The following is a 25736-nucleotide window of genomic DNA, read 5'->3' on the forward strand; positions in this document are numbered from 1 at the left end:
TAGTCCCCTCTTTTTTAATCATTAGAACAAGAGACTCAGCAGATGCTGGAAGTCTTGAGCAGCAACAATGCAGGAACTCAGTAGATAAGGCAGCAACTACAGAGGAGATAAAATGGTTGACATTTTGAGTCAAGACCATCAATGCTGCCTGTCCTGTTGAGATCCTCCAGTGTTTTGTGTTTGTTCCTGGTGCATATTCATGTCCCAAACCACGTCTGACCAAGATTATGATAATCGCTTTCCTCCACCACCCCTCACTGCCCATTCCAGGCACCCAGCACTCTGCCAAACATAAATTTCCTGCACGCTTCTCATGTTTGTATCTGATATGACCATATGCAGCTGTTTAGGTTTTGATGCTGTTACGTACCCCGTAACTGGGTGTCTGACCAGCAGAGAAAGAAGAATCCTTTGGAGTCTGGTGGTACTATTTTCAAAAGTGTTTATTAGTAAAATAAGCAAATCAATACCAATAATGCAAATATATAGATAACACAAGTTAGCAATAATAAACCTAAAAGTGTGGGAATAATAATAAACAAGCTCTATCGATGTCTAGAGGTAAATGAATTGTCATAGAAAAATATAAAGTTCAGTTCAATTCATGCGTGCTGAGGTAGATGTGGTTGTTGTGTTGTAATCATTGGAGAGAGAGAGAGAGCGAGCGAGATGTAACAGCTACAGCAGCCAAACCTTCCTTTGCTTTCTTAATCTGTCGTATCTTTATGGTCATTCAGTTATGACCTCTCTGTCATTCAGCTAGACTGTGCTTCTGTGGTGGACTCGTCACTCTGGCATGAGTGGACACACACACAAGTCCCCACCAGCCCTGCTGTAACACTGTGAGCTTTACTGACCGATCTCCTGGTTCGGTCTCCGATGTCCCCACCTTTCCTGTGGGTTCCAACACTCAATCAGTGTCCACTGGTGTGTCTGGAGGTTGTCTCTCCAGACCTGTCTTTTATTCCCACTCACGGGGTCTCAGCTATCAATCAATTTTGAATGACTGTGTCCATCAAACCAGCCCACTCCGGCAGTCCACTGAGGAATTTTAATGGGCAAAATGGTAGAAGATAAATAACCCTTGCAGAAGTCATAATACAGTGAATCAACAAGTCTCTCTCCCCTCTCTTATCTGTAGCAGATGTTCTTGCATGTTCTCTTTCCCATCTCCCTCTCTCATGAGCAGCATATCAACAGTAATGGTTCATGATTCTCGGGGAGGGGGGAGGGGTAACTCTGCACCCCATTGTCCATCAGATCGGTTCATCACTCATAACAATGCGATCTTTTCCTGCTGTTTGTGTCTGGGTCAAACTGAACGCCACTGCGCCCCACTGCTAGGTTCCTTGACTTGCTTCAGGTACAGTACTGCATATTAACAAGTAAGCTTTGAAAATTATTTTTATGTAGAATAACAGTGTGGAATAATCCCTTTTGGTCCTTGTAGCACACTGTGCAACAATACAGCTAGTTAACCTAGCCAAATTACCAGACAAGTTACAATGACCAATTAATAGATTAACCGGTACGTCCTTGGACTGTGGGAGGGAAAATGGAACGCTCAGAAGAGAGACGAGCACTTGTGGGAAGGATGTCCAGACTCATTCGAGATGGCGTCAGAGTTGAACTCTGAACTCCGACATCTCGAGCTGTAATAGCGTCACACTAACCACTACCCAACTGTGGTGCCTCAACGAAAGATAAGCTTTATTTGCCACCTGCGCACCAAGGCATACGGTGAAATACAGTACGTTGTTTCAAAGACCAACACGGCCTCTCTCTGTACTGGGCAAGTGTCACCATGCTTTCTTTGGAAAGTGGGAGTAAACTGGGTCAGCCGGAGGAAATACACGCAGTCACAGGGAGAATGTGTCGGAAGCAGCCCGCAGTTGAGTTCATGCTTCAGCACCAACATAGCATGCTCACAACTCACTCACCCTAACCCACACGTGAGAGGAAAATAAAGCGCACGGAGGAAACCCACAGTCACGGGGAGATTGTACAGACCCTTTATAGACTGCGGTACGAATCGAAATCGGAACATCGCTAACCACCATGCTACTGTGTTGCCCCATCTCTCCTGGCAACTGGACGATTGTGGCCTGTGGACAAACAGCCAGGCCTCCCTGACCTGCATGTCACCAGCTCCTTCCTTCTTCACCCACCAGCAACAGGCATCAATGATGTCATTTAGCTGGAAAGGCTGCGGAAAAGGTGTTACTGGGACTGAAGAACTTGAGTCTTATACTGGGACTACTTTCCCTGGAGCATCTGAAGGTGAGGTGTGATGTTATTGAACACTGACTTTTCTCCCCTTCCTTCTTCTCTCTTTCTCCATTCCTAATTCTGTTTCACCTCTCAGCCCCTTTGTTCTCACCTGCCCATGGCCTCCCTCTGGATCACCTCCTTCCCTTTTCCCCATGGTCCACTCTGCTCTCCTATCAGATTCCTTCACCTTCTCCACCTATCACTTCCCAGCTTCTTACATCACCCACCCGCCTTCTCCCTCATCAGCTCTCACCTATCACCTGCCACTCCATCACCTCCCCACACCACTTTAATGTGCCTTCTGCTGCCTTCCTAATGAAGGTTCTTGGCCCACAGAGCTGACAGTTTATTCCCTTCCATGAATGCTGTTTGATCTTCTGAGGTCCTCCAGCATTTTCTGCGTGTTGCTCCATGGACCAGAACTCGATAACAATATTAGACATAGGAGCAAATTAGGCCATTCGGTCCATCAAGCCTGTTCTGCTGTTGCATGATAGCTGATTCACTATCCCTCTCTCCATTCCCTTGCCTCTCCTCTCCATACCCTTTGACTCCCATACTAATCAAGAATGATCAATCTCCGCTTGAAATATACACAATGACTTGCCCTCTACAACCATCTGTCACATTGAATTCCGTAGTTCCACCACCCATTGGTTAACGAAATTCCCCATTAACTCATTTGAAGTGACATTCTTGAATCTTGACCCTGTGCCCTCTGGTCCTAGACTCTCAAACACTTGGAAAATCCTGTCCATGTCCACTCTATCTAGGCCTTTCAATATTTTTGTTTTTGTTTTAGTTTGGTTTTGTTTTAGTTTTTGGTCTTGTTTTGTCTGGTGGGATTGGAGCTCCTTTCCGGGGAATGTGCTAAGATGGTAGCACAATATTAATACACAGCAGCCTCTCTGGACCCTGGATTGGGGATTACCAAACGTTATGTGGATTTTCTGGTGTAGTCTGTTTTGTCATATGCTTTTGTGATATCATTCTGGAGGAACGTTGTCTCATTTTTTAACTGCATTGCATTTGTGGTTTCTAAATGACAATAAACTGAATCTGAATCTGAATTTGATAGTTTTCAATGAGATCTCCCCACCCCCCCCTCATTCTTCTCATCTCCAAATATTCCTCATGCATTATCATTTTCAATCCCAGGATGATGTTCATAAACCTCCTCTGGACCCTCTCCAATGCCAGCACATCCTTTCTTATCTGAGGGGCCCAAAACTCTTGTGCAGAGTGTTTAAATGAGGTGAACTATTAGTACTTAACTGAAGCCAGTACAGAATCAGTTGTGGCACAATTTCCTCCATTCTTTCATTGTAACTGTCTTTGCTCCCTCCTTCCACCCTCAGAAATGTGACAGAGAGAGAGAAATATATAGAGAGATAGAGAGAGCAATAGTGAGATAGTTGTGGAGATAGAGAGACAGCAAGAGAGACAGAAGGACAGAGAGAGATAGAACGAGAAAGATACAGAAATAGAACAAGATACAGAGATAGAGAGAGATAGGACATAGAGATAGAGGGATAGATAATTAGAGATAGATAAATAGATATAGATAGATAGAAAGTTAGATAGAAAGATTGAGAGATAGAGAGTAATAGAGTGAGAGGAGAGATATAGACAGAGAGAGAAAGATACAGAGATAGAGAGATATAGACAGAGAGAGAAAGATACAGAGATATATAGATAGAAAGGGAGAGAGAGAGATTGACTGATAGATAGGGAAATAGAGTTAGATAGAGATATAGGGAGATAGATGGGGAGAGAGAGATAGATAATTAGAGAGATAGGTAGAGAGACAGAGATAGAGGGATATATAGAGAGAAGGACAGAAAGATAGATAGAGGGAGATAGACAGGGAGGGAGATAAAGAGAAAGACAGAGCAATATAGAGAGATAGGAAGATAGATAAAAATTAGAGAGATACATAGTGAGATAGAAAGGTAGAGAAATAGATATAGAGATGGAGAGATGGATAGGGAGAGAGAGTGATATAAATGGATAGAGGGAGAGAGGGAGATAGAGAGATAAATAGTAAGATAGAAAGGGACAGAGATATAGAGGGAGAGAGAGATAGCAAGATAGGAATATATAGAGAGATGGGTAGATATATAGATAGTGAGATAGATAGATAGAGAGAGTTACAGAGAGATAGAAAGGGAGAGAAAGAGAGACAGATAGAGAGAAAAATTGATAGGGAGATAGAGATAAATGGAGATATAGAGACGTGCAAAAAATCATTTTTATACGTCTTGATTTGACCATAGCATCTGCAGTGTACTTTGTGTTGGAGATATAGAGAGGTATACAGATAGAGAGATAGAGGAGGAGATAGAGAGGGAGATAGATGAGATAAGTAGAGAGATATGGAGATAGAAAAGGAGATTTTCAAATGGAGAGATAGATAACTAGAGATAGATGGGGAGATAGAAAGAGATAGAGAGAGGGGAGAGAGGGAGATAGAGAGATAGATAAAGTCAGATAGAGAGATGGGGAGATAGATGCGGAGATATATAGATAGTGAGATAGAGAGAGAGAAAGGGAGATAAAGAGATAGATAGAGAGAGATATACATAGGGTGATAGAGAGATAGATAGGGAGATATACAAATAGAAAATTTCTTCTACATTCTGATGTTTGGTCTGAACAACAACTGGGCCTCCACCATGTCTGCATGCCTTTATGCACTGAGTTGCTGCCACAGGATTGGCTGAATAGATACTTGCATTAACAAACAAGTGTACAGAGGCACCTGATAAAGTGGCCACTGTGCAATGTTTATTTGTACTGTAAACTGTACAAACTGTTGTGCCTGAAAACCCCAGTTTCAAAGGTTGAATTTAATGTCAGAGAAATGTATACAATATACTACATCCTGAAATGCTTTTTCTTTGTGAACATCCACGAAAACAGAGAAGTGCCCCAAAGATGAATGACAGTTTAACGTGAAAACCCTAAAGCCCCCCCATGCATAAGTGGCAGTGAGCAATGATCCCCCCTCCCCCCACCAGCAAAAAAAAGCCCATTGGTACCATCACCAAGCCCAAGTATGAGCTAAGCAATAGCAAAGACACAGACCAAAGTTACCCCAAAAACTTCGCACTTCACCCAACATTTGACAAACCATAGGTTCTCTCTCTCCCTGTCAAGGCAGAGGGAGGTGTTCCCCATTTTCACAGCGAGCGGGAGACATAACAACAACCCGCTGGTTTACGATGTTAAAAATCCGTTCTGTTGCTTTCTTCGTTGCAGTTTGAATAATTTCCAACAGTAAATTTGACCTACTGCAAGAATGACCTATTTAAGCCTAGTTAAAACCCAAAAAGAATCTGAACAAATATCTTTGCAAGGACAGATTTCCTCCACCCAAAATAATGACAACCAGCTCTGCAGAAAGATGTTTCTTTATTGTTACCTGTAATTTAGGCACATAAACAGCTACACCAACATTCCCTGTTAAATTATCTTTTCATCCTTCAATAAAAATGGTTATCATATCACAGTAATTTTCTTTAATATATTGATGAACCAGCAGACTCTCAGGCATATCAAAATCCTTGGACTTCATTAAATCATGGAACCTGAAATCATTGGGGAAAACCACAGTGGGGTTGCTGAGAAAGCTACAGTGGGTCATATTGCATAATCCAGCAAACCCATGTTCCTAGAGTGATAAGAACAGAGCCATCCAAAACTTAAAAGCATTCTTCTTGTCATGTTCTCAACAGACTTCCAACACACTTTTAACAGGATGATCTTTCCTCTGCCCCCTCAATTTAATCCAGTATGTTAACATCAATTTCACCCTCCACAACTGTAAGGGTAATTGTCCCATTTCAACCAGTAAAGTTGAATCAGGAGACGAACTTACTGCACCATATCACTGTTTCAAAAAAAAAACCCATTGCTGTTCCAATTTCTTTATTTATCTGTGCTTTCCTACTATCATCTTCCAAACGTAAAACTGAAACCAATGTCAGTTTACCCTTCTGAAGTCCGCTCTGATAAAACGTTAGATCACCTCTTTTTTCCAAAATATAATTCAACCGATCTATTATCATACGTTCCATAAGTTTACACAAATGCAATGTTAGTCTATAACCAGAAACATGGGTTAGCACACACTTGGAGCATTGTGTGCAGTTTCTGGTCACCACACCTTAGAAAGGATGTGGTAGCACTCGAGAAGATGCAGAAGGGATTCACCAGGATGTTGCCTGGATTGGAGGGCTTCAGTTCTGGGCAGAGATTGGATAGGCCGGGCTCATTTTCCCCAGAGCAAAGGAGGCTAATGGGTGACTGAAGGAGGTATGAAGATTATAAGATGCAGAGAGAGAGAGAGCAGTTAGACAAATTATTCCTTCTATTGCAGGGGTATCAAAATAAGAGGACAGGAGTTTAAAGTGAGAGATAAGATCTTAAATGAGATCAGATGGGAAGGTAATTTACATTGGGTGGTTGATCTCTGGGACTCACTGCCAGAGGAGCTGGTGGTGGAATCATGTTGGAGAGGCACTTAGACACACCCATAGAAAGACAGTGAGGGTAAGTGGGATTAGTGGCATAGACTACATGGTGGGCTGAAGGAACCATATCTGTGCTGTTAATTCTGTTGCTCTTTTCTACCTTCCTAATTTGCAGTGTTGTGCTCAGTTCTGGTCACCTACCTACAGAAAATATATTAATAAGATTGAAATAATGCAGAGAAAAATTAAAATGTTGTTGGCAGGATTGAGGACCTGAGTTGTAGGGAAAGTTTGAATACGTTAAGGCATTGTTCTTGGTGTAAAGGAGAATGAGGAGAGATTTGATCAACGTGAGCATCCTATGGCACAGTGTGGGTGATGGGCTTAAGCAAGCAGACAAAATTATGAGGGGTATAGATAAATTAAATGCAAGCTGGTTTTTCCAGCCAGGTTGGGTAAGACTAGAATTAGAGGTTGCGAGTTCAGGTTGAAAGATGAAATATTTAAGACGAACAAGAAAGGAACTTTTTCTCTCACAGGGTGATGAGAGCATGAAACGAGCTTCCAGCACAACTGGTGGATGTGGGACTGATTCCAACATTTCAGAGAAATTTGGATAGGTACATGGATGGTGGGGGTATGGAGGGCAATGCTCCTAGTGCAAGTTGATGGGACTAGGCAGGGTAATAGTCCAGCACGGACTAGATGGGCTGAAGACCCTGTTTCTGTGCTTTTCTACGACTATAAATGGAGGGGCAATTTACTGAGGCTCAGTTAACCTGAAGCCTGGATTGGGAAGTGGGAGGAAGCCAGAGCAAATGGTGGAGAACCACTGTCTCAGGTAGGACATGCCAACTTCTCACTGGTAACCCCAGTGTAGGATTGAACTTGTATAGCTGGAGCTAAGTGGCGGCAGCACTAATGTGCCCTGACACAGAATGGCAGAGTAGACTTAAGAAGTCTTGTGACAGTGTGTCACACACAAGGGCGTTGGATAAAAAATGGAAGCCCTCCCGCGTGTCCCTTACATGTGATTGGTTAAAAAGGAGCCTATAGTAGCTGGGGGAAAGCACAGTCCTCTGGAGGCAGATGTGTTAAACCCGTGGTTCAGCGTTTCTGGCCATGCCGGAATGCGGAGAGGAGGATCTTCTCAATTCTGTGGTCAAGGGTTCGATCGCGGAAGGCAGAGTTTCATGGTAATTTAGTCATTAAAGAAGTTAAGAAGCAAAGCAGGGAAGTGTCATTGCGTTTGGGGAGATGACAGCTAACCGCTCATAAGAAACCTCACCCACAACCAGCTCCTGTCTCAGCTACTACACAAGAGCCTTTGGGTCCAACAATGGCTTCGCCAGACAACTCAGAAATCCCGCGGAAGCCAGTTCTCCTCCCTGTGCGATTGTCCAACAAGGACTGAGGTAGAGAGACTGAAACGTTGTCAGGCCTCATGGTTCTGCGAGTCGGGTGAGTGATTCTGGTCTCTACCACTGGCGTGAAACCGGCACCTCTCACCAGGCCCTTTCGCCCCATTCCTGGAAATGCCGGTCTCGCCATGCGTGAAGCTTGGTTCTGACTGAAGCGTGAGAAATTTCAACCTCCCTCCCGATCAAAGAGGACGGAACCTGAAGGGAGGAGCGAAAAGAAGCAGAACAGTTAACGCCCTCCGAGTCCGCGGCAGATTCAGTTCCTGTTGCTAAGACACTTCGCACTCGGTATTAGGACTGCGAGATATTATTAACCGTCAGCTCCAGTCCTAGAAGTAACCGAAAAAACGAGACTTTCTCCATCCGGAGTGAAGCTAAGAGAAGGAGGGAAGTTGGAAGGGTTTGAGACCGAACTTGCTTGGACATTAACAATCAAGCATTCACATTCTAGAAGAGCAGCAGCACCTGGGAGTTGTTCAAGAAACTGCGGAGTAAAAAGTAGATCAGCAGCCACCTCGCACAAGGGCAGAGAGGTGATCGTGGATTTACCACAGCTTCACTGCGCGTCTTTCCTCGGCTGAGCGGCGGCAAAAATGAACTGCACGGAAGACAAACTCTACGATTCGTCCGCATTTACGTCCACATATTTCGTTGTGATTTACAGTCTTCTCTTTATTATAGGGCTTCCGGAAAACATCGCAGCATGCTTTTATTTACTATACAACACAGCCAATAAAGGACTGACTGAAGTCAAAATCTACATGATCAATTTGACACTGGCAGACCTGATGTTCATCGTGTTTCTTCCATTCTGGGTCGATTATTACAACAACGGAAGAAACTGGAGATTTACCACCCTCGCGTGCGGTTTCTTGGGGTCTCTGTTTTACATCAACACCTACAGCACTCTCTGCTTCTTGACGCTGATAAGCTTCACCCGCTACCTCGCTGTCTCACGGCCGCTGAAAACAGCTCAGTCGAAGCAGGTCGTAAGAGGTATCATTGTTACCGCTGTAATATGGACAGGAACTGTCGGTTCTTCTATAAATACTTTGATCACCAGCAGTAACCACACCAATAGAAGAACTAACAACAAAATAAGCTGTTTCGAACATTACTGCAGCAAGGATGAGTCGGTGCGAATAGGTTTATTGGCCATTCACTCGATTATGGTGCTGACTTTCGCTGCCCTCTTCGGTGTGGTGATTGCAAATTACATCCTCATCCTTCGAAAACTTTTGATTGAGAAGGTAGCGTTGAGATTGCCTCAAGGCAAGCTGAAGAAACGGGCTTCCCGAATGGTGCTGATGGTTCTAGTGATCTACATCCTTTGTTTTCTGCCATACCACTTGACCCAGCTGCCTTGGGTGCTTTTAGTTCTCAACTTCTGGAAATCCGACAATTTCAGCTTCAGGAAGGGATTCAATGACCTTCACCACGTTACTCTGGGTCTGATGTCCATGAACTGCGTTCTGGATCCTATTGTTTACTGTTTCCTGACCGAAGATTTCAAGCAATACCTGAGCGAGTTGATGGGCTGCCTCAGGAATATCTGTGTTCTGAAGAACAGGCAAAAATCTCAAACCATGCACAGTTGATCGCAGTATCCGAATTAGGTGTGAATGTATTGGTTGTATATTCTCAGTGATTTGTATTATATTGTTTTGCAAGTGACGACGAGTAACTTTCCTCGTTGTACAAAAAAACACAACGGCTTGTTTGCTTAATACCAGAGTGTACCGACCAGCTCGGGGGAAATCTGTACGAAGTACGGGTTAACACACTGTTTCATGTATTTTTTTACCAGAGCCTATCACTTCCTTCGATCCCATGGCTTTTTACAGTTAATCTGCTGTTTACAATTGCTCTTTTTACATTCCTGTTTAACTTCAATAACAATGAAATAACATACTAGATTTTTTCTCATCGAACGTCTTCCTTTAAAACCAACGAAATTGCCAGTTCTTAAGAGTTATTTACGAAAAGGGAAGCGGTGTTTTTACTCAAAAAGCGGTTTATAGAGGCTAACAAAATTCGGTAGGAGGAACAAAGATAAACATAGGTAGATTTTTTAAAATCTCCTGGATTGGGGAATCTCGAACCAGAGGGGCACGGAGTTAAGGTGAAAGAGGGAGAAATGTAAAGCGGGTCTGAGGAGAAAGTTTTTTTTTCCCGAGAGGACGGAGAATAGCTAATACGGAGCTCGTGGAGGCACATTCCATCGCAATATTTGACTGGAACTTAGGGAAATAGTCGCGGTAAACGGGCCTAATACGGATAATGGCAGACTAGACAGGCATTGTAGCTGGCACAGGTGAAGTTGTCCAAAGGGTCTGTTTCGCTGCCGTGTATTATATGAAACACAGCAGGATTACAGTCTGATGAGTGTGCCGACAGTGGTAGGGAAGTTATTGGAAAACCTCTGATTTTCTGCAATGGAGAGGCAGGAACTGAGCAGAGATAGACAGCATGGAGAGGAGAAAATCGGCAGATGCTGTTTGGATAGACAGCACGGTCTTGTTGTGTAGGGGGGTACTGCTTCCAAGTGTATCAGTCAGTTGCTCTCTGGCCATTGTCATGGTCAGTTGGTCTCAGTCAGTAGCAGTTGGGAATTTCTGTGTCTTTGAGCTATGGACGCAGTATAGTCCACCCTTTTTTGATTTTGATTAACCCATGCCCATGGGAAACAGAACTAATGAGGAGAGCCATCTTACCCCAATGGAGTAGGATGATCATTCCAATAGTAAAGGAAAAGATCCATCCAGTGGCTTTTCCCCAGGAGCTCCAGATCCCACCCACTTTCAAAAGATATACTAGTTGATAAGTTAACTGGCCTGTGTAAATTCTCTCCAGTAACAAGCTGCACCCTGTTCTGACCCGGAAATAATTCCTCAATGGCTCTACATCCTAGATTTCCCTCCTCAGCAGCATCGTGGGATCCCCTGCCCCAAAGGACTGCAACTGGTCAAGAGGACAGCCCATCACCATTTTTTCCTAGGCAATAATGTTGGTCACGAATAATATTTATCAAACCTCTTCAGTCTTCACTCACAGTTAATGAACTCAATGTCCGGAACTACACAAAATGAATATGTCTTGTAAAAAATGTGAGAAAATGATGCAGCTTGCGATTTCACAAAATTGGCAGAACATTTCTTCACAGACCCATTGCTGTTTAATGAAGAGCTGTGCAGCTCCAATTAATTATATAAATATTTGTGGCTTTTTTTTTAGGGCCTGGCACAATGCCTTCATTAAATGAAGGCAAAAGATACAGAGTTTTCAGCTCTTTCTTGAGTAATTTCTCCAGGGTTCCAGTATATTATAAGTTGGAAATTACTGGCCAGCACTCTATGTAGGTGAGAGATTACAATTACATTTTCTGACACTAATGAACTGTGACAAATATTAATAATATTTTGAAGTAAATGATAGCAGTGTTATTTTTCTGCTCTTCAGGCTGAAAATAAATGTGGTAGAATTCACTTTAGTCTGCTAGTTTGAATCTTCTTGTGTCTTTATTATTGGTAATAATTGCCTTCAGTTTAACTTAATTTATTTACGTTCAGTGGTCACTTCATTAGGCACGTCTTGTACCTAATAAAATGGCCACTGAGTGTATCTTCATGATCTTCTGCTGCTATATCCCATCTACTTCAAGGCGTGATGTGTTGTGCATTCTGAGATGCTCCTGCACACCACTGTTGTTACGCATCGTTATTTTAGTTACTGTCACCTTCCTGTCAGCTTGAACCAGCCGTACCATTTTCTGTAAACTCTGCAGATTGTTGTGTATGAAAACCCCAGAAGATCTACAGTTTCTGAGATACTCAAACCATTGGCGCCACAGTTGAAATCACTTGGTTCACATTTCTTCAACATTCTGGTGTTTGGTCTGAACAACAACTGAACCCCTTGACCATGTATGCATGCCTTTATGCATTGAGTTGCTGCCACATGATTGGCTGAATAGATACTTGCATTAACGAGCAAGTGTACTGATGCAGCTAATAAAATGGCCACAGGGTATACAACATTTATTTATTTCATGTCCTTGCCTTGCAACATTTCTTGTAGAATTCTGTATCTTGCTTGGCTGATTGTGTCTGATGTGTCTGTATCACTTCTCTGCTTGGCAGGTTATTTCCTTTGGTTCCTTTGCTGCTCAGTCCTGTTCTGGTAAAGTTAATAACCTCAAAGTATCACTTTGAAACTTTTTTTAATCACTAATTTTTATTGCAACACCAATAAATTACATTCAATACAACCAGTTGCCGATTACATTTTGACTGTTTAACCCAGCCACCCTCAACCCTCATCCCCAGTCCCCTTTCCACTCCTCTCCCCTCCACCAACCAACTGAATAGTAGTGCATACACAGACAGAGCATTCCTATTTTAACAGCAGATCTTTTAAGTTAGATACAAATTTGTCCACATTAAGTTTGGTCGTGCATCATTTACTCTTGCTGATGATAATTCCAGGTAGGAAATGTCCAAAAAGCTCCAAAGCCAGTGAGTACTTGAAATATCATGAGGAGGTTTCCAACACTGGACTACAATCTTCTTTGCTGCAGTCAGGCCTGCCAGCCAGATTCTGCATGTTTTTTCCCTAAGGGAAAGGTGGGAGTCATCAGTTAGAAGATGTACAGTGGGGTCCATTGGTAGTTGTATCCCCCGTTAGTTCTGTAAGATTACTGATAACCTTCCCCCACAAACCAAAAACGCTTGGACATTCCCATACATCATGTGTAAAAGAGCCAACGGTTCCATGGGGGCAAAATGAGAAATATAGGTCAGGAACCAGTCCCATTTGATGTCTAATTCTCGATGTTAGATATGCTCTATGACAAAATTTCAAGTGTATATACCAATGACTTGGGTTTTTCGAAGCACCAGCAGCATTATCCCAAATCGCATCCCAGTCTAAGTCTTGTCCCAATTCAGATATGTCCCTATCCCAGGCTTTCATTCCTGATGTGGACATATATTTCTGGGAGTTTAATTTACCTTATATATATGACACTATCTGTCTTAGAGCACTTTGTATCCAGCTTAAAATGGGATGGTCCTTTAAGTCTGAACCCCAGGGAACCCCGTAGGTTTTACAAGCTGATTTTACTCTAAAGTAGAAGAAAAGAGTGTTCATCAATATTATATCAAGATACCAGTCCTTGAAAGCTAAGGATAGTACTTGACCCATTACTATCTTGAAGAGTAGTAATACCTTTATCCTCCCAAGTTCTGTTAGTGAATGGTTCCCCCCCCAGATAGAAAATGATTATTGTTCCATAATGGAGATGATTTACACCACATGCTTTTAAATTTTAGGAATTTTTCTGCTGCTCTAAACACTTGTAGCATATGGGTTAAAATTGGACTGTAATAGAAATCACATTTTTTGGTAGAAATAACTATAAAGAGAAAGTTTTTCAACCTTATTAGTGCTATTAGCTCTTGTTCTATATTTTTCCATGATGAAACTTTATCCTCCTCCATCCAACAGCCAAGACTTATTAATACAAATGCCCAGTGATACAGTTTAAAATTTGGACATGCCAATCTCCCATCTGATTTTTTGAATTGTAGAGCTGACAACTTTATATTGGGTCGTTTACCATTCCAAACATAGCATCGTAATTAAGGAGTCCAGTTTTTGTCAATATCCTGCTGGAGGCGCAAGTGGGATCATTGAGCTGATAAAATTAATGTGGGGTAAGATGTTCATTTTAATGACTGATATATGTGCTGGGACTGATGCTGGCAGGTGTCTCCATCTATTAATATATTTTCTTCTATTTTTTTCCAAAATTAAAGAGTAATTTGTTTTAGCCACAGATGATAGGGAAGTATTAACTTTAATACCCAGGTAGAGGACCTCTTTTGTAACCTTAATCTGGGGAGGGAGAGACACCTTACTTTTATCCGTATTAATCAGCACCAGTGCTGAGTTTGACAGATAAACTTTGTATCCTGAAAGAAATCCAAATTGCTTCAGTGTTTTTAAAACATAGGGCAGTGTTTGTTGAACATTTGCCATATAAACTAATGTGTCGGCCGTGTAAAGTGACATCGAATGTGATGTTGTACCTATTGTAATAGGGGAGATCTGAGGAGAGTTTCTAATTAACTGTGCAAGCGGTTCAATAGATATAGTAAAACCTAAAGGAGACAGAGGGTCCCCTTGTCGTGTGCCCTGTCCTATAGACAATAGACAATAGGTGCAGAAGTAGACCATTCGGCCCTTCGAGCCTGCACCGCCATTTTGAGATCATGGCTGATCAATTCCTATCAATACCCGGTTCCTGCCTTGTCCCCATATCCCTTGATTCCCCTATCCATAAGATACCTATCTAGCTCCTTCTTGAAAGCATCCAGAGAATTGGCCTCCACTACCTTCCAAGGCAGTGCATTAAAGACCCCCACAACTCTCTGGGAGAAGAAGTTTTTCCTTAACTCTGTCCTAAATGACCTACCCCTTATTCTCAAACTATGCCTTCTGGTACTGGACTCTCCCAGCATCTGGAACATATTTCCTGCCTCTATCTTGTCCAATCCCTTAATAATCTTATATGTTTCAATCAGATTTATGTGGAATAAGTTGTGTCTTACTAACTCAATAGAGTTTTTTAACAAGGCGACGAGGGTGATTGATGAAGGTTGATACTATTGGAGTATAAAAGTATAAATCCTAAGACTACTATTGTCTGTGTCTCAATGAACTTGTCACTAGTTGCTATGCATGTACCCAATTTAGTAGGAGAATGTAATGAGAGGTAGCTAAGAGATGTAGATTAGAACATGATTAAGTCACAAAATCCTAAGAATGTAGAAGACAATAGTGTGTTAATGAGACATATATTGGAGTATAAAAGTATAAATCCTAAGACTACTATTTGCTATGCATGTACCCAATTTAGTAGGAGAATGTAATGAGAGGTAGCTAAGAGATGTAGATTAGAACATGATTAAGTCAATGGGTAAAAACAATAGTGGCAAGATGTACGTGTGGTACGTGTGATATGCAACTATAGACCGATTACATATGCTAATGCAACTGGACCAGGAGATTGCTATAAAAAATGCTGTGTCCAAGGATCAGTGGGCAATCAGCGACTAGCTCAATGACTGTCTCAGCTTTGATTTGCAAATTAAAGTTTAACCCTTCTTGAAGAATCTTCTGCGTCTCTTGGTCATTTGTGGGGCACGAGAAACCACGACAAAATTGGCGACCGTGGCAGGACCGGAAAGAGACCCACGAAAAAGAAACAGCAGATTGGGGACGCTTCCCAATCCTCTCGGGACCCCCATAAGGCTAACAGAATTAAGGGTGCACCCAAACAAAAGGTAAGCGCTTTTTGCGACAACTTGGACTAAGAATTCTGTTGGCTTTGGGGAGGTCTTGGAGTCTCAGAAGTGTGGGACCACTGCCGAAGGGTCTCTCCAGTCCAAAGAATCTGGCAGAATTGGGGGTTAACAGGAGGCTCAGAGGATTGATCAAGAACACTGCAGTGAGGGTAAGTACAAATAAGTTAATAAGAAGTTAAGTTAAGAAAAATTCCACGTGGTGTTGGTAAATCCCTGTGGGTACCGCTTCATATGAAACGAAGGGCTGAACGGGCAGGGAAAGGAAAATAGAATAGAATTAGAGTAGAAAATCCTCGTGGATACCGCCTTAAGAGATAAGGGTCTGAACAGGCGAGGTGCAAAGAGCAAGTTCTGTGGGTACCGCTCTGAATAGAGGTCTGCACGGGCAGAACAAAATAGACTAGGCATAGAATTAGAGTAAGTTAAGTTGAGAAAAAGTCCACGTGGTGTTGGTAAATCCCTGTGGGTACCGCTTCGTATGAAACGAAGGGCTGAACGGGCAGGGAAAGGAAAATAGAGAAAATCCTCGTGGATACCGCCTTAAGAGATAAGGGTCTGAACAGACGAGGTGCAAAGAGCAAGTTCTATGGGTACCGCTCTGAATAGAGGTCTGTAGGGGCAGAACAGAATAGGAAACAAGGACAGTCCAATATATAGTTTAAAGCGCTGGTAGATAGACGATAGACTAGGCATAGAATTAGAGTAAATAGTATTATCCAGTGAACGAACTGTGAATCTCTGAAATACCTTAAAAGAGAGAATAACATGACAGGTAAAGGAACGGCAGTAGAGATTCTGAGCAAAAAATTCCCGATAAATAAATATGAGATCACAAAAACTTCAGAAAAATGGGAAAAAAGAACCAAAAACCTGGTCACAAAGTGGCCAAAAGAAGGAACGTTTGATGTAAGTTTGTGCGAAGAAATGGAGGGACTAATTAAAAATTACAAACCAAAAGATAAATCTAAGAAAAGAGGGCAAAAAAGAGAACGAGAAATGGAAGTGCTAAAACTCTTCAGAACGGAGGGAGAAAGGCTGAGGAGGACAGGTAGAATATTGATTACAAGCGAGGAAAACACTAAGGTGCTGGAGAAACTGCCTGTTAGAGAGAGAGGAAGGTACAGTGAGAAGCTGGCTTCGGCTCCGTACCCGGATGCGAAAGAAACAGAAAAACCCCCTCCCTATAATGAGGAAGGAACCCCTAAGCAGTGCCCCCTGCTGACGGGAACAGTAAACATGCAGGGAGAAGTACAAGTTTGGGATAATGAGGAAGAGAAAAAACAATACGAGAAGGAAAAAGCGGTGATATGGAAGGAGATACAGGCAGAAAGGATAAAGGTGGAACAGGCACAGAGAGAAAGGAAGAAGAAGGGATTGAACGGATGAAATACTTGAGAGAGGAAAAGGAGTATGAGGAGTATCGGTTATACCATAGAAATAAACAGACTAGAAAAGAAAGTGGCTCATCAGGGCAGGAAGAGATGAGGCATTCAAGAGGAAGTGGAAAAAAGATAGGAGATGAGAGGCTTGGAGAAACACAAGAGAGAAGGGAATCAAGCACGAGTAAGGATCATGAGGAGTCCCTGCCACAGGTGTACAGACACGGACAGGAAGAAAGAGAAGGTGACTCATTGGAGGAGCAAGAGTTAAGTGGAAAGAGAGAGGATGCGAGAATTTGTGGGGAAGAGGTAGGAGGCAGAAGCCTAGAAGAGCAGAAGGAGGCGGTCGGGGAGCGACTTGCGGAAGTAGAGAGAGAGCTAGATAAGTTACTGAGAGGGGATTGCCAGAGGAGATGCGAAAAATACTCCAGGGGCCAACCAAGTATTGAATCAAGACAGAAAGGAAGGACTCCACAGGGAGACCGAGGGAAGAAGAGGACCCCGGAGACATTTGTGTGGGAGGCAGTAAAGACATACCCTGAGACAGATGGGGAGTCAGGTGAGGAGGAGAGCCAGGGCAGGTGGGAAGAAGGAGGAAGAATGATGCCGTTGTTAGTTAAAGAATCAGGACAAGTGCAGTATATCCCTTGGGGATCCCAGGACCTAGAAGGGCTGAAAAACACTCTGCCCAATCTACATGAAGGAGCAGGGAAATGGATTAGAGCCTTTGAAGAAGAAATGGCGGGACGATTATTGGCTATGGGAGATTTGAAGGTACTATTGATAAGGTTGATGGGAACCTCCAAATTTAACGAACTAATGGAAATGGCTGGCATAGTAAACTCAAACGACCCAAGAACTGATGGAGACGGGTTTGACAGAGTGAGGCAGAGGGTATGGCAGGCCCTCAGAAAGCTTTATCCACCCAAAGTGGACCCCAAAGCCTTAAAAGAGGATCCACTGGGAGACACTGAAAACCCAGCAGCCTACGTAGAAAACCAGTTGAAAAGGTGGGAGACTGGAGACTGAGCAAGAGGTGGAGAATAGCTTATTTATGACCTCACTGTTCTGACATAGCATTTTGGATGCAATGCCTCCACAAGTAAAATCCAAACTGGAGGAAGTGGTTGGGCTGATGTCAATGACCCCACAAGAATTTAGAGACCACGTAGTCCATGCGGTTGAGAAGTATCGGAAAGACAAACGAAGGTTGGCTGAGCAGCAGGAAGAGGTGCAAAGAAAGTTAATACAAATGCAGCTCGAAGAACTCAAAAAGAAGGAAAAAGAGAAAAACAAAAAGATGCTGCCTGCAACCACTGGTTCGAGTACAGCCATCGAACTGGACAAAGCACTGCTATATGGAGGGACCGATCATACTGTAAGACAAGGGCTGGAAAACCCCATGCCAATAATTGTCTTTGGGGGAACATTCCCACAAATGCCCTATCAGGAACAGACTAAATTCAAACAGCCCAGACAGGACTGGAAGTCCCAAGGAGGGGGACAGAGGAGCTATGGGTGGAGGCAGTACCTTCAAGAGATCAAAGGGCAAAGACAGTGGTAAAATTTCTGACAAATGAAATGATCCAAGGTTTGGAATACCTACAGAAGTTAGCTCAGACAATGGTTCAGCTTTTATCCAGAAAGTGGTCAAACTGGTACTATAGGCGCTGAGGATAAAGCAAAAATTTGGATGTGTATACCACCCTCAGTCGCAGGGCATGGTAGAGAGAATTAATGGAACCCTGAAAGCCAAACTAAACAAAATTTGTGCAGACACTAAACTTAATTGGGTCGATGCTTTACCGTTAGCATTGATGAGTTACCGCATGCAAACTAATCAAGTGACATGTCTGACACCACATGAGATGCTCACTGGGAAGCTATCATACCTGTGATAGGGGTAAGCAAAAATGTTGAATGGATAAACTATATATACTACAATCAACAGAGGTTCATCAACTACACCGATGATGCACTGGAGGCCTTAGGGCAACAGCTGGATGCAACTAGCAGGGTGGCGTGGCAAAACAGACAGGCACTGGATTGGCTTTTGGCAGAAAAAGGGTGTGTGTGTGTAATGTTTGGAGAACAATGCTGCACTTTCATACCGAACAATACTAGCCCAGAAGGGTCTTTCACCAGAGCAATGAATAAATTAAAGAATCAGCGGACAGAGGTCAAACAGAATGCAGGGTTTGGACATCAGTTTTTTGATTGGTTAGAAAGTAGACTTGGAGGATGGGGAGCATGGCTGACTAAAATAGCAATAACTGTCAGTATTGTATTGTTGAGCTGTGCGTTTGTGCTGTGCTGTTTTCTTCCTTGTCTCAAATCTCTTGTAGTACGTGCTGCAACCAAACAATTTCCGATGCTCGTGGCAATTACTGAAGCAAGCTTAGTGGAGAAAGAAACACCGAAAATGTATCGTTATAGCCTACAACACCTGCAGGATGAACAAGAGCAAAACGACAGTGTGGGAGTAGATTGTAAGGGCTGCTGAGTCTTTTTCCCTGTCTCAGATACAGAGGGACAGGTTTTTGGCTCAGCGGCCCAGGATAACAGGGAGAGAATACTTTGAGGTCTTGGCGCAGAAAATTATAGTTTAACCCGAGATTTGGGAATAAGTGCTTGAGTTTATTGGGGCTTTTGTGCGCAGACTCTTAGTCTTTTCTTTGTATGAGACCCTCTGGGTCTCAAAGGGGGGATATATTGGAGTATAAAAGTATAAATCCTAAGACTACTATTTGCTATGCATGTACCCAATTTAGTAGGAGAATGTAATGAGAGGTAGCTAAGAGATGTAGATTAGAACATGATTAAGTCAATGGGTAAAAACAATAGTGGCAAGATGTACGTGGGGTACGTGTGATACGCAACTATAGACCGATTACATATGCTAATGCAACTGGACCAGGAGATTGCTATAAAAAATGCTGTGTCCGAGGATCGGTGGGCAATCAGCGACTAGCTCAATGACTGCCTCAGCTTTGATTTGCAAATTAAAGTTTAACCCTTCTTGAAGAATCTTCTGCGTCTCTTGGTCATTTGTGGGGCACGAGAAACCACGACAATACACATGGATTTTAGTAAGCGTTTGTAAAGGTCTGTCATGGGAGGCTCATCCAGAAGATTAAGAAGCATGAGATCAATGGTGAATTGGCTATTTGGATTCAGAACTGGCTTGCCCATAGAAGACAGAGGGTATTGGTTGAAGGAATCTATTCTAGCTGGACGTCTGTCATTAGTGGTGTTCTGCAGGGATCTGTCTAAGGGCTCTGCTGTTTGTGATGTATATAAATGACCTAGATAAAATATAGATAGTGGGGGGAGTTAGTAAATTTGCAGGTGTTGTAGAATTGGTGGTGTTGTAGATAGTGTAGATGACTGAGAAAGAATGAAGCGGAATATAGATCGCTTGCAAATATATGCAGAGAAATGGCAGATGGAGCTTAATCTGGTCAACTGTGAAGTGTTGTACCTTGGTAGGTCAAACATCAAGAGACAGTATACTGTTAAGAGCAAGACTTTAAATAGCGTTAAGGAGCAGAGGGATCTTGAGGTTCAAGTTTATAGCTCCTTGAAAGTGGCTACACAGGTTGATAGAGTGCTTAAGAAGGTGTATGACATGCTTGCCTTTATTGGTCGAGACATTGAGTTTCGAAGCCAGGAAGTTATGTCGCAGCTTTATAAAACTCTAGTTAGGCTGCATCTGGAATATTGCATACAGTTTGGTCGCCCCATTATGGGGAGCATGTTGAGGCTTTGGAGGGAGAGCAGAAGAAGTTTACCAAGATGTTGCCTGGATTACAGGGCATGTGGTATAACAAGAGATTGGACAAACTTGGGTTGTTTTTTTTCCAGTGTGCTAAAGGCTAAGGAGAGATCTGATAGAGGTTTATAATTTATGACAGGCATAGATAGAGTAGACAGACAATATCTTTTTCCCTGGGTTGAAATGTCTAAAACCAGAGAGAATGCATTCAAGGTGGGAGGGGGTAATTTCAAAGGAGATGTGAGGGTCAAGTTTTTTTTACACACAATGTGGTGGGTGCCTGGAATGTACTGCCTGGGGTGATGGTAGTAGAGGCAGATACATTGGAGACCTCTAAGAGACATTTCAATAGGCACAAAAAAAGAGGAAATGGAAGGATACAGACAGACGGAATTAGATTAGTTGGCCATTTGATTTCTAATTTAGTTGGTCTGGCACAACAGTTTGGGCTGAAAGGCCTATTCTTATGCTGTATGATCCTTTTATAATTTAAATTTAAATAGCATTTAAAAGATAGATATATGGATAGGAAAGGTTTAGCGGAATATGGGTCAAATAGGGACATGGACATGCTGGGCTGAACAGCTTGCTTTCACACTCTATGACTAGGACATTTTTTCAGCAGCTCACCCTATAACTCGCAGGGTAAATCGTGGCATTATGGGCTACTCCAATAACAAAATTGAGTAAAATTGGTCTTTTGGGTTTAGAAGAATAAAAGATGATTGAGACTTGTAAGGTTCTTTGGAGAATCAACAAGATGGATGCTGAGAAGATACTTCCTGTTGCGCATGTCCTCCGCTAGTTACATTGTCTGAAGATCAAAGTACTTGTTGCCTCCAACTAAGGAAAATATCAAAGGAAAATTCCAAGGAAAAGGATCATGATACAGAAAAGTGGTTTCATTCCAGCAGGAAGAATGGCAAGAGGAGCTACAAGATCTGGGGAGTATATGCTAAGTTTATCAAAATTAGGAGGAAAGGAAGAATTTCATACTTAGAAAGAGGGTGGTTATGAGGGACTAATGAAATTGCTCTTACATAGAACTGTCTAGACGTGCCTTCCTGTCCACAGCAACCACTCTCTGATTCTACACTCAGTGGCCACTTTATTAGGTACAGGAGTATGTTTGTGGTCTTCCTCTGTTGTAGCCCATCCACTTCAAGGTTCAGTGTGTTATGCATTCAGAGATGCTCTTTGGCACATCATTGTTCTAATACGGTATTTGAGTTACTGTTGCTTTCCTGTCAGCTTGAATGAGTCTGGCCATTCTGCTCTGACCTCTCTCATTAACAAGGTATTTTCACCTACAGAACTAACTCTCACTGGATGTTTGTTTGCTTGTGTGGCATTCTCTGTAAACTCTAGAGACTATTGCGTGTGAAAACGCCAGGAGATCAGCAGTTTCTCAGATACTCAAATCACTACCATCTGGCATGAACTATTATTCTATGGTCAAAGTCACTTAGATCACATTTCTTCCCCATTCTGACATTTGGTCTTGACCATGTCTGCATGCTTTTATGCATTGAGTTGCTGACATATGATTGGTTGATTAGATTTTTGCATTAACAAGCAGGTGTACAGATGTACCCAATAAAGTGGCCACTAAGTGAACTTCTGAGCTGAATAATTGCTTTGCAAAGAAAACCAAGAAAGGAAATCTTGAAGCCAATTAAGAGTGACTCCTGATGCACGGTCTCAACATGAAATGTCAATCATCTCTTTACTGATGATCTGCTGAGTTCCTCCAGCAATTTATCTGTTGCTAAGGAAAGTTTTCCAGGACTGTATTTCATACCAATACAAAATTAAAGAATATGCATTTACCTTGGCGTGCTGGAATCTTCCTTGCATGACCCTTCTGTACCTGCCGAGCTCGGTAACCAAATCCTAAAGACTGCAAAGATTCTGTAATATATTTTTGTCCAGGTGAGACACATACCATCACCAACAATTTTGCATCACCCCCTGAAGGATGAGGAACAGCATTCGTCAGAATGAGCTTTACATTATTTATTTGCTTAATTATGAATAAATTAATAGTGGACACAACTCTTCACATCACAGAAACCAGCCTCCCCTCTTTAGTCAAGAAGTCCCAACAATGTCTCCACATCCTGAGAAGATTGAGGTGAGCAAGCCCACTCCCTGCCCATTTTAACCAATTTTTACAGGAACACCACTGATGTGTGCTGACCAGCTGCGTTACTGGCAATTGCAATGCATCTGAATCTGACTACAAGACTCTATAAAGGAATGCAAGGACTGCTGAGAGGATCACTCTTCCATGTATTTGAGATATTTCAAAGTTCAAAGTAAATTTTTATTGTCAAAGTACAAATATATCACCATATACAACCCTGAGATTTGTTTTCTTGCATGCACACACAGTAAATTCAAGAAACACAATAGAAACAATGAAAGGTCGCACCCAACAAGACAAACAACCAACGTGCAAAAGACAACATACTGTGCAAATACAAAAGAAAATAATATTAATAACAATAATAAATAAATAAATACAGAGAACATGAGATGAAGAGTCCTTGAAAGTCCTTTGTGGTGGACTCAGTATGTGGTGGAACAGTTCAGTGATAGGGCAAGTGAAGTTATCTTCTCTAGTTCAAGAGACTGATGGATGAGGTCTAATAACTGTTCCTGAACCTGGTTGTGTGGGTCATGATGCTCCTGTATCTGCTTCCTGATGGAAGCAGTGAGAAGACAGCATGGCCTGGTGGAGGGGTGACCTTTCCTGCAACAGCATCTATGTAGATCTGTTCAATGGTGGGAAGGGCTTTACCCATGATGGACTGGGCCATATCCACTACATTTTGTAGGATGTTCTTTTGAAGGCTATTGGTGTTTCCATACCAGCCATGATGCAACCAGTCAATATACTCTCCACCGCACATCTATAGAAGTTTGTCAAAGTTTGCAATTTCTAAGGAAGTACAGGCGTTGCCAAACTTCCTTCATAATTGTACTTAAGGGCTGGATATCTATCATTTCCCTGTTTGGTGCAGCTTCTGAAATGACTAATTGTTTCATTAATTTTGAAGGAAATCTCTCAATATGAAATGGAAGTATCCCACACTCATATAATCACAGACAAAGCAATTTTTCTGTTTCTTGTACAAGGGAGCATTGAACCAAGTCAGTGACATAAATATTTCTTGTATTGAGCAATACAAAGGAACACAATAAAATGGAAACACAATTTCCATTGATTCTATTGTGCTTCTTTGTATTGATTGTGAAGAAAATGAATCCCAGAATAGTATACGATGATATATATGTGCCATGATAACGATCTTATTTTGAACTTTGTTTCCAGAAGAGATGATTCATTGATAAACCATTTTTTTCCTCTGAGATTAACATAAAATCTAGAGGATGACAATGCTGCATGAGAAACTCTCACTTCAAGGACAAATAGGGTAAATTTTCTTGCAGACTGAATTTACTAATCCTGGATCCCATACTGAGAAAAAAATGTTGCCATTGTGGTAACTGTGTGAGCTATAACAGATGACAAAATTTACTGAAAAGTACTTTTGCAGCATTGCCTGCTGATAAAATTGTGGGGAGGAGTTTAAAGAACTGAAGAAAATACTTGCAACATCAATATTTCAATTAGGGATGTCAAATTTCTCCGCCAATGAGACTAGATGCACATGCACAATGTTTCCTCAGAACAGCGCTCGGAGATCCAGTAAATGGAAATTAAAAATAAGAGATGCAGTAGCTGAGAGTCGGAATTCAAAACAGAAGATACTAGAAACACTTAGCAGGCCAGGCAACATCTTGTATGCATGCAAGAAAACAAATTTCAGGATTGTATATGAAGAAAGAGTTAAGGTTTCAGATCCTAGACTCTTCATCAGAACTGGGCAAGACAGGAAACCGGATGGGTTTAAGTAGCAGATAATGTGAGAGAGGGAAGGCAATCTGTTGTAACAGTAGGGCTGTGGGACATAATCAGCAGGCTAATAGAAAATAAACTGATCCAAAATGATGACAGACAGAAATGATCGAAGATCCATGTAGTTCCAGACATTTACAGAACTCTATACTGTTACATTAATAGTAAAAGATTATTTTCCGTCACGTGCAGCTTGTGTGTGGACTTCGCCAGAAGATGAAGTCGGTTAACTATTTTTGAATTCTTCTTAAAAAAATATTGCAGTAGGAAAGTGAATCATTCTCCTCAGAAATGGGAGAAGTGCTCTGGCCAGTAAATATGTTCCCAGTAACATCTTTCTTAGCATGTACTAACCATTTGCAGCCTGTGTGAAGGGAAGTGCGAATGTAAAAAAAAAATAGGCATTCTGACAAAAGTTAGAGATAAGAGCTGTTTGCAAAATTTTGACCTTACTCTGCAGGAAGAAACAAAACTGGTACAGCAACCACACCATGCAACTTGACAGCAACCATGACTGAATGCAAAGAAATATAACACTAGGAAGGCAAAGAGAACTTACAGTATAGCAAAAAGAAAAGTGGGTATCAGAATTCTCCCTCCTTGCCCTTTCCTTATAAAACTGTTGTACTTACTCTTCTGCTCTTTATACTTGAGCAAAATGTTAGCTGGATTCAACTAATGTAGAATAAAAAGCTTCATTCTGTAATCTTTCTGCCAATGCTGGCCTGCAATTTATTGCTTATATCTAACCTCTGCTGAACAAAGTATGCAGATAAAAATCAAACACATTGTTGAGCTTTCTGTGTCATGCAGACCAGATGAGATAGGATGACAGATTGGTAGCCCAGATACAGACATCAGTATACAGGCCTCCAAACAGCAGCCGGATGTGGATTACAAATTATAGCAGGAGATAGAAAAGGCATGTCAGAAGGGCAAAGTCACGATAATCGGGGATTTTAACATGAAAATGGATTGGGAAAACCAGATCAGTACTGGACCTCAAGAGAGAGAATTGGTAGAATGTCTAAGGGATGGCTTTTTAGAACAGCTTGTTGTTGAGCCCACTAGGGGATCGGCTGTGCTGGATTGGGTGTTGATAAATGATCCGGGGGTAATAAGA

The 25736-nt window shown here is 42.1% G+C and overlaps 2 protein-coding genes across 2 annotated transcripts in view; one reads left to right on the forward strand and one right to left on the reverse strand.

Moving 5' to 3' along the window:
- Window positions 1-7901: 7901 nt before the first annotated feature.
- Window positions 7902-11738, forward strand: LOC140730765 (platelet-activating factor receptor-like). The gene is made up of 2 exons (XM_073051627.1): window positions 7902-9783; window positions 11402-11738. Exon 1 carries the CDS (start codon window positions 8761-8763, stop codon window positions 9763-9765), a length of 1005 nt encoding a protein of 334 aa, XP_072907728.1. The 5' UTR covers window positions 7902-8760; the 3' UTR covers window positions 9766-9783; window positions 11402-11738.
- Window positions 11739-21493: 9755 nt separating this feature from the next.
- Window positions 21494-25736, reverse strand: part of kif25 (kinesin family member 25) — a 171603-nt gene continuing 167360 nt past the window's right edge. The window contains exons 17-18 of the mRNA XM_073050272.1: window positions 22519-22659; window positions 21494-21531 (exon numbers count right to left, since the gene is read on the reverse strand). Coding sequence (XP_072906373.1) covers window positions 21494-21531; window positions 22519-22659 — 179 coding nt within the window. The remainder of the gene's footprint in view (window positions 21532-22518; window positions 22660-25736) is intronic.

Source organism: Hemitrygon akajei, chromosome 7 (assembly GCF_048418815.1).
Source record: "Hemitrygon akajei chromosome 7, sHemAka1.3, whole genome shotgun sequence".
In the NCBI taxonomy this organism is placed as follows: Eukaryota; Metazoa; Chordata; class Chondrichthyes; order Myliobatiformes; family Dasyatidae; genus Hemitrygon; species Hemitrygon akajei.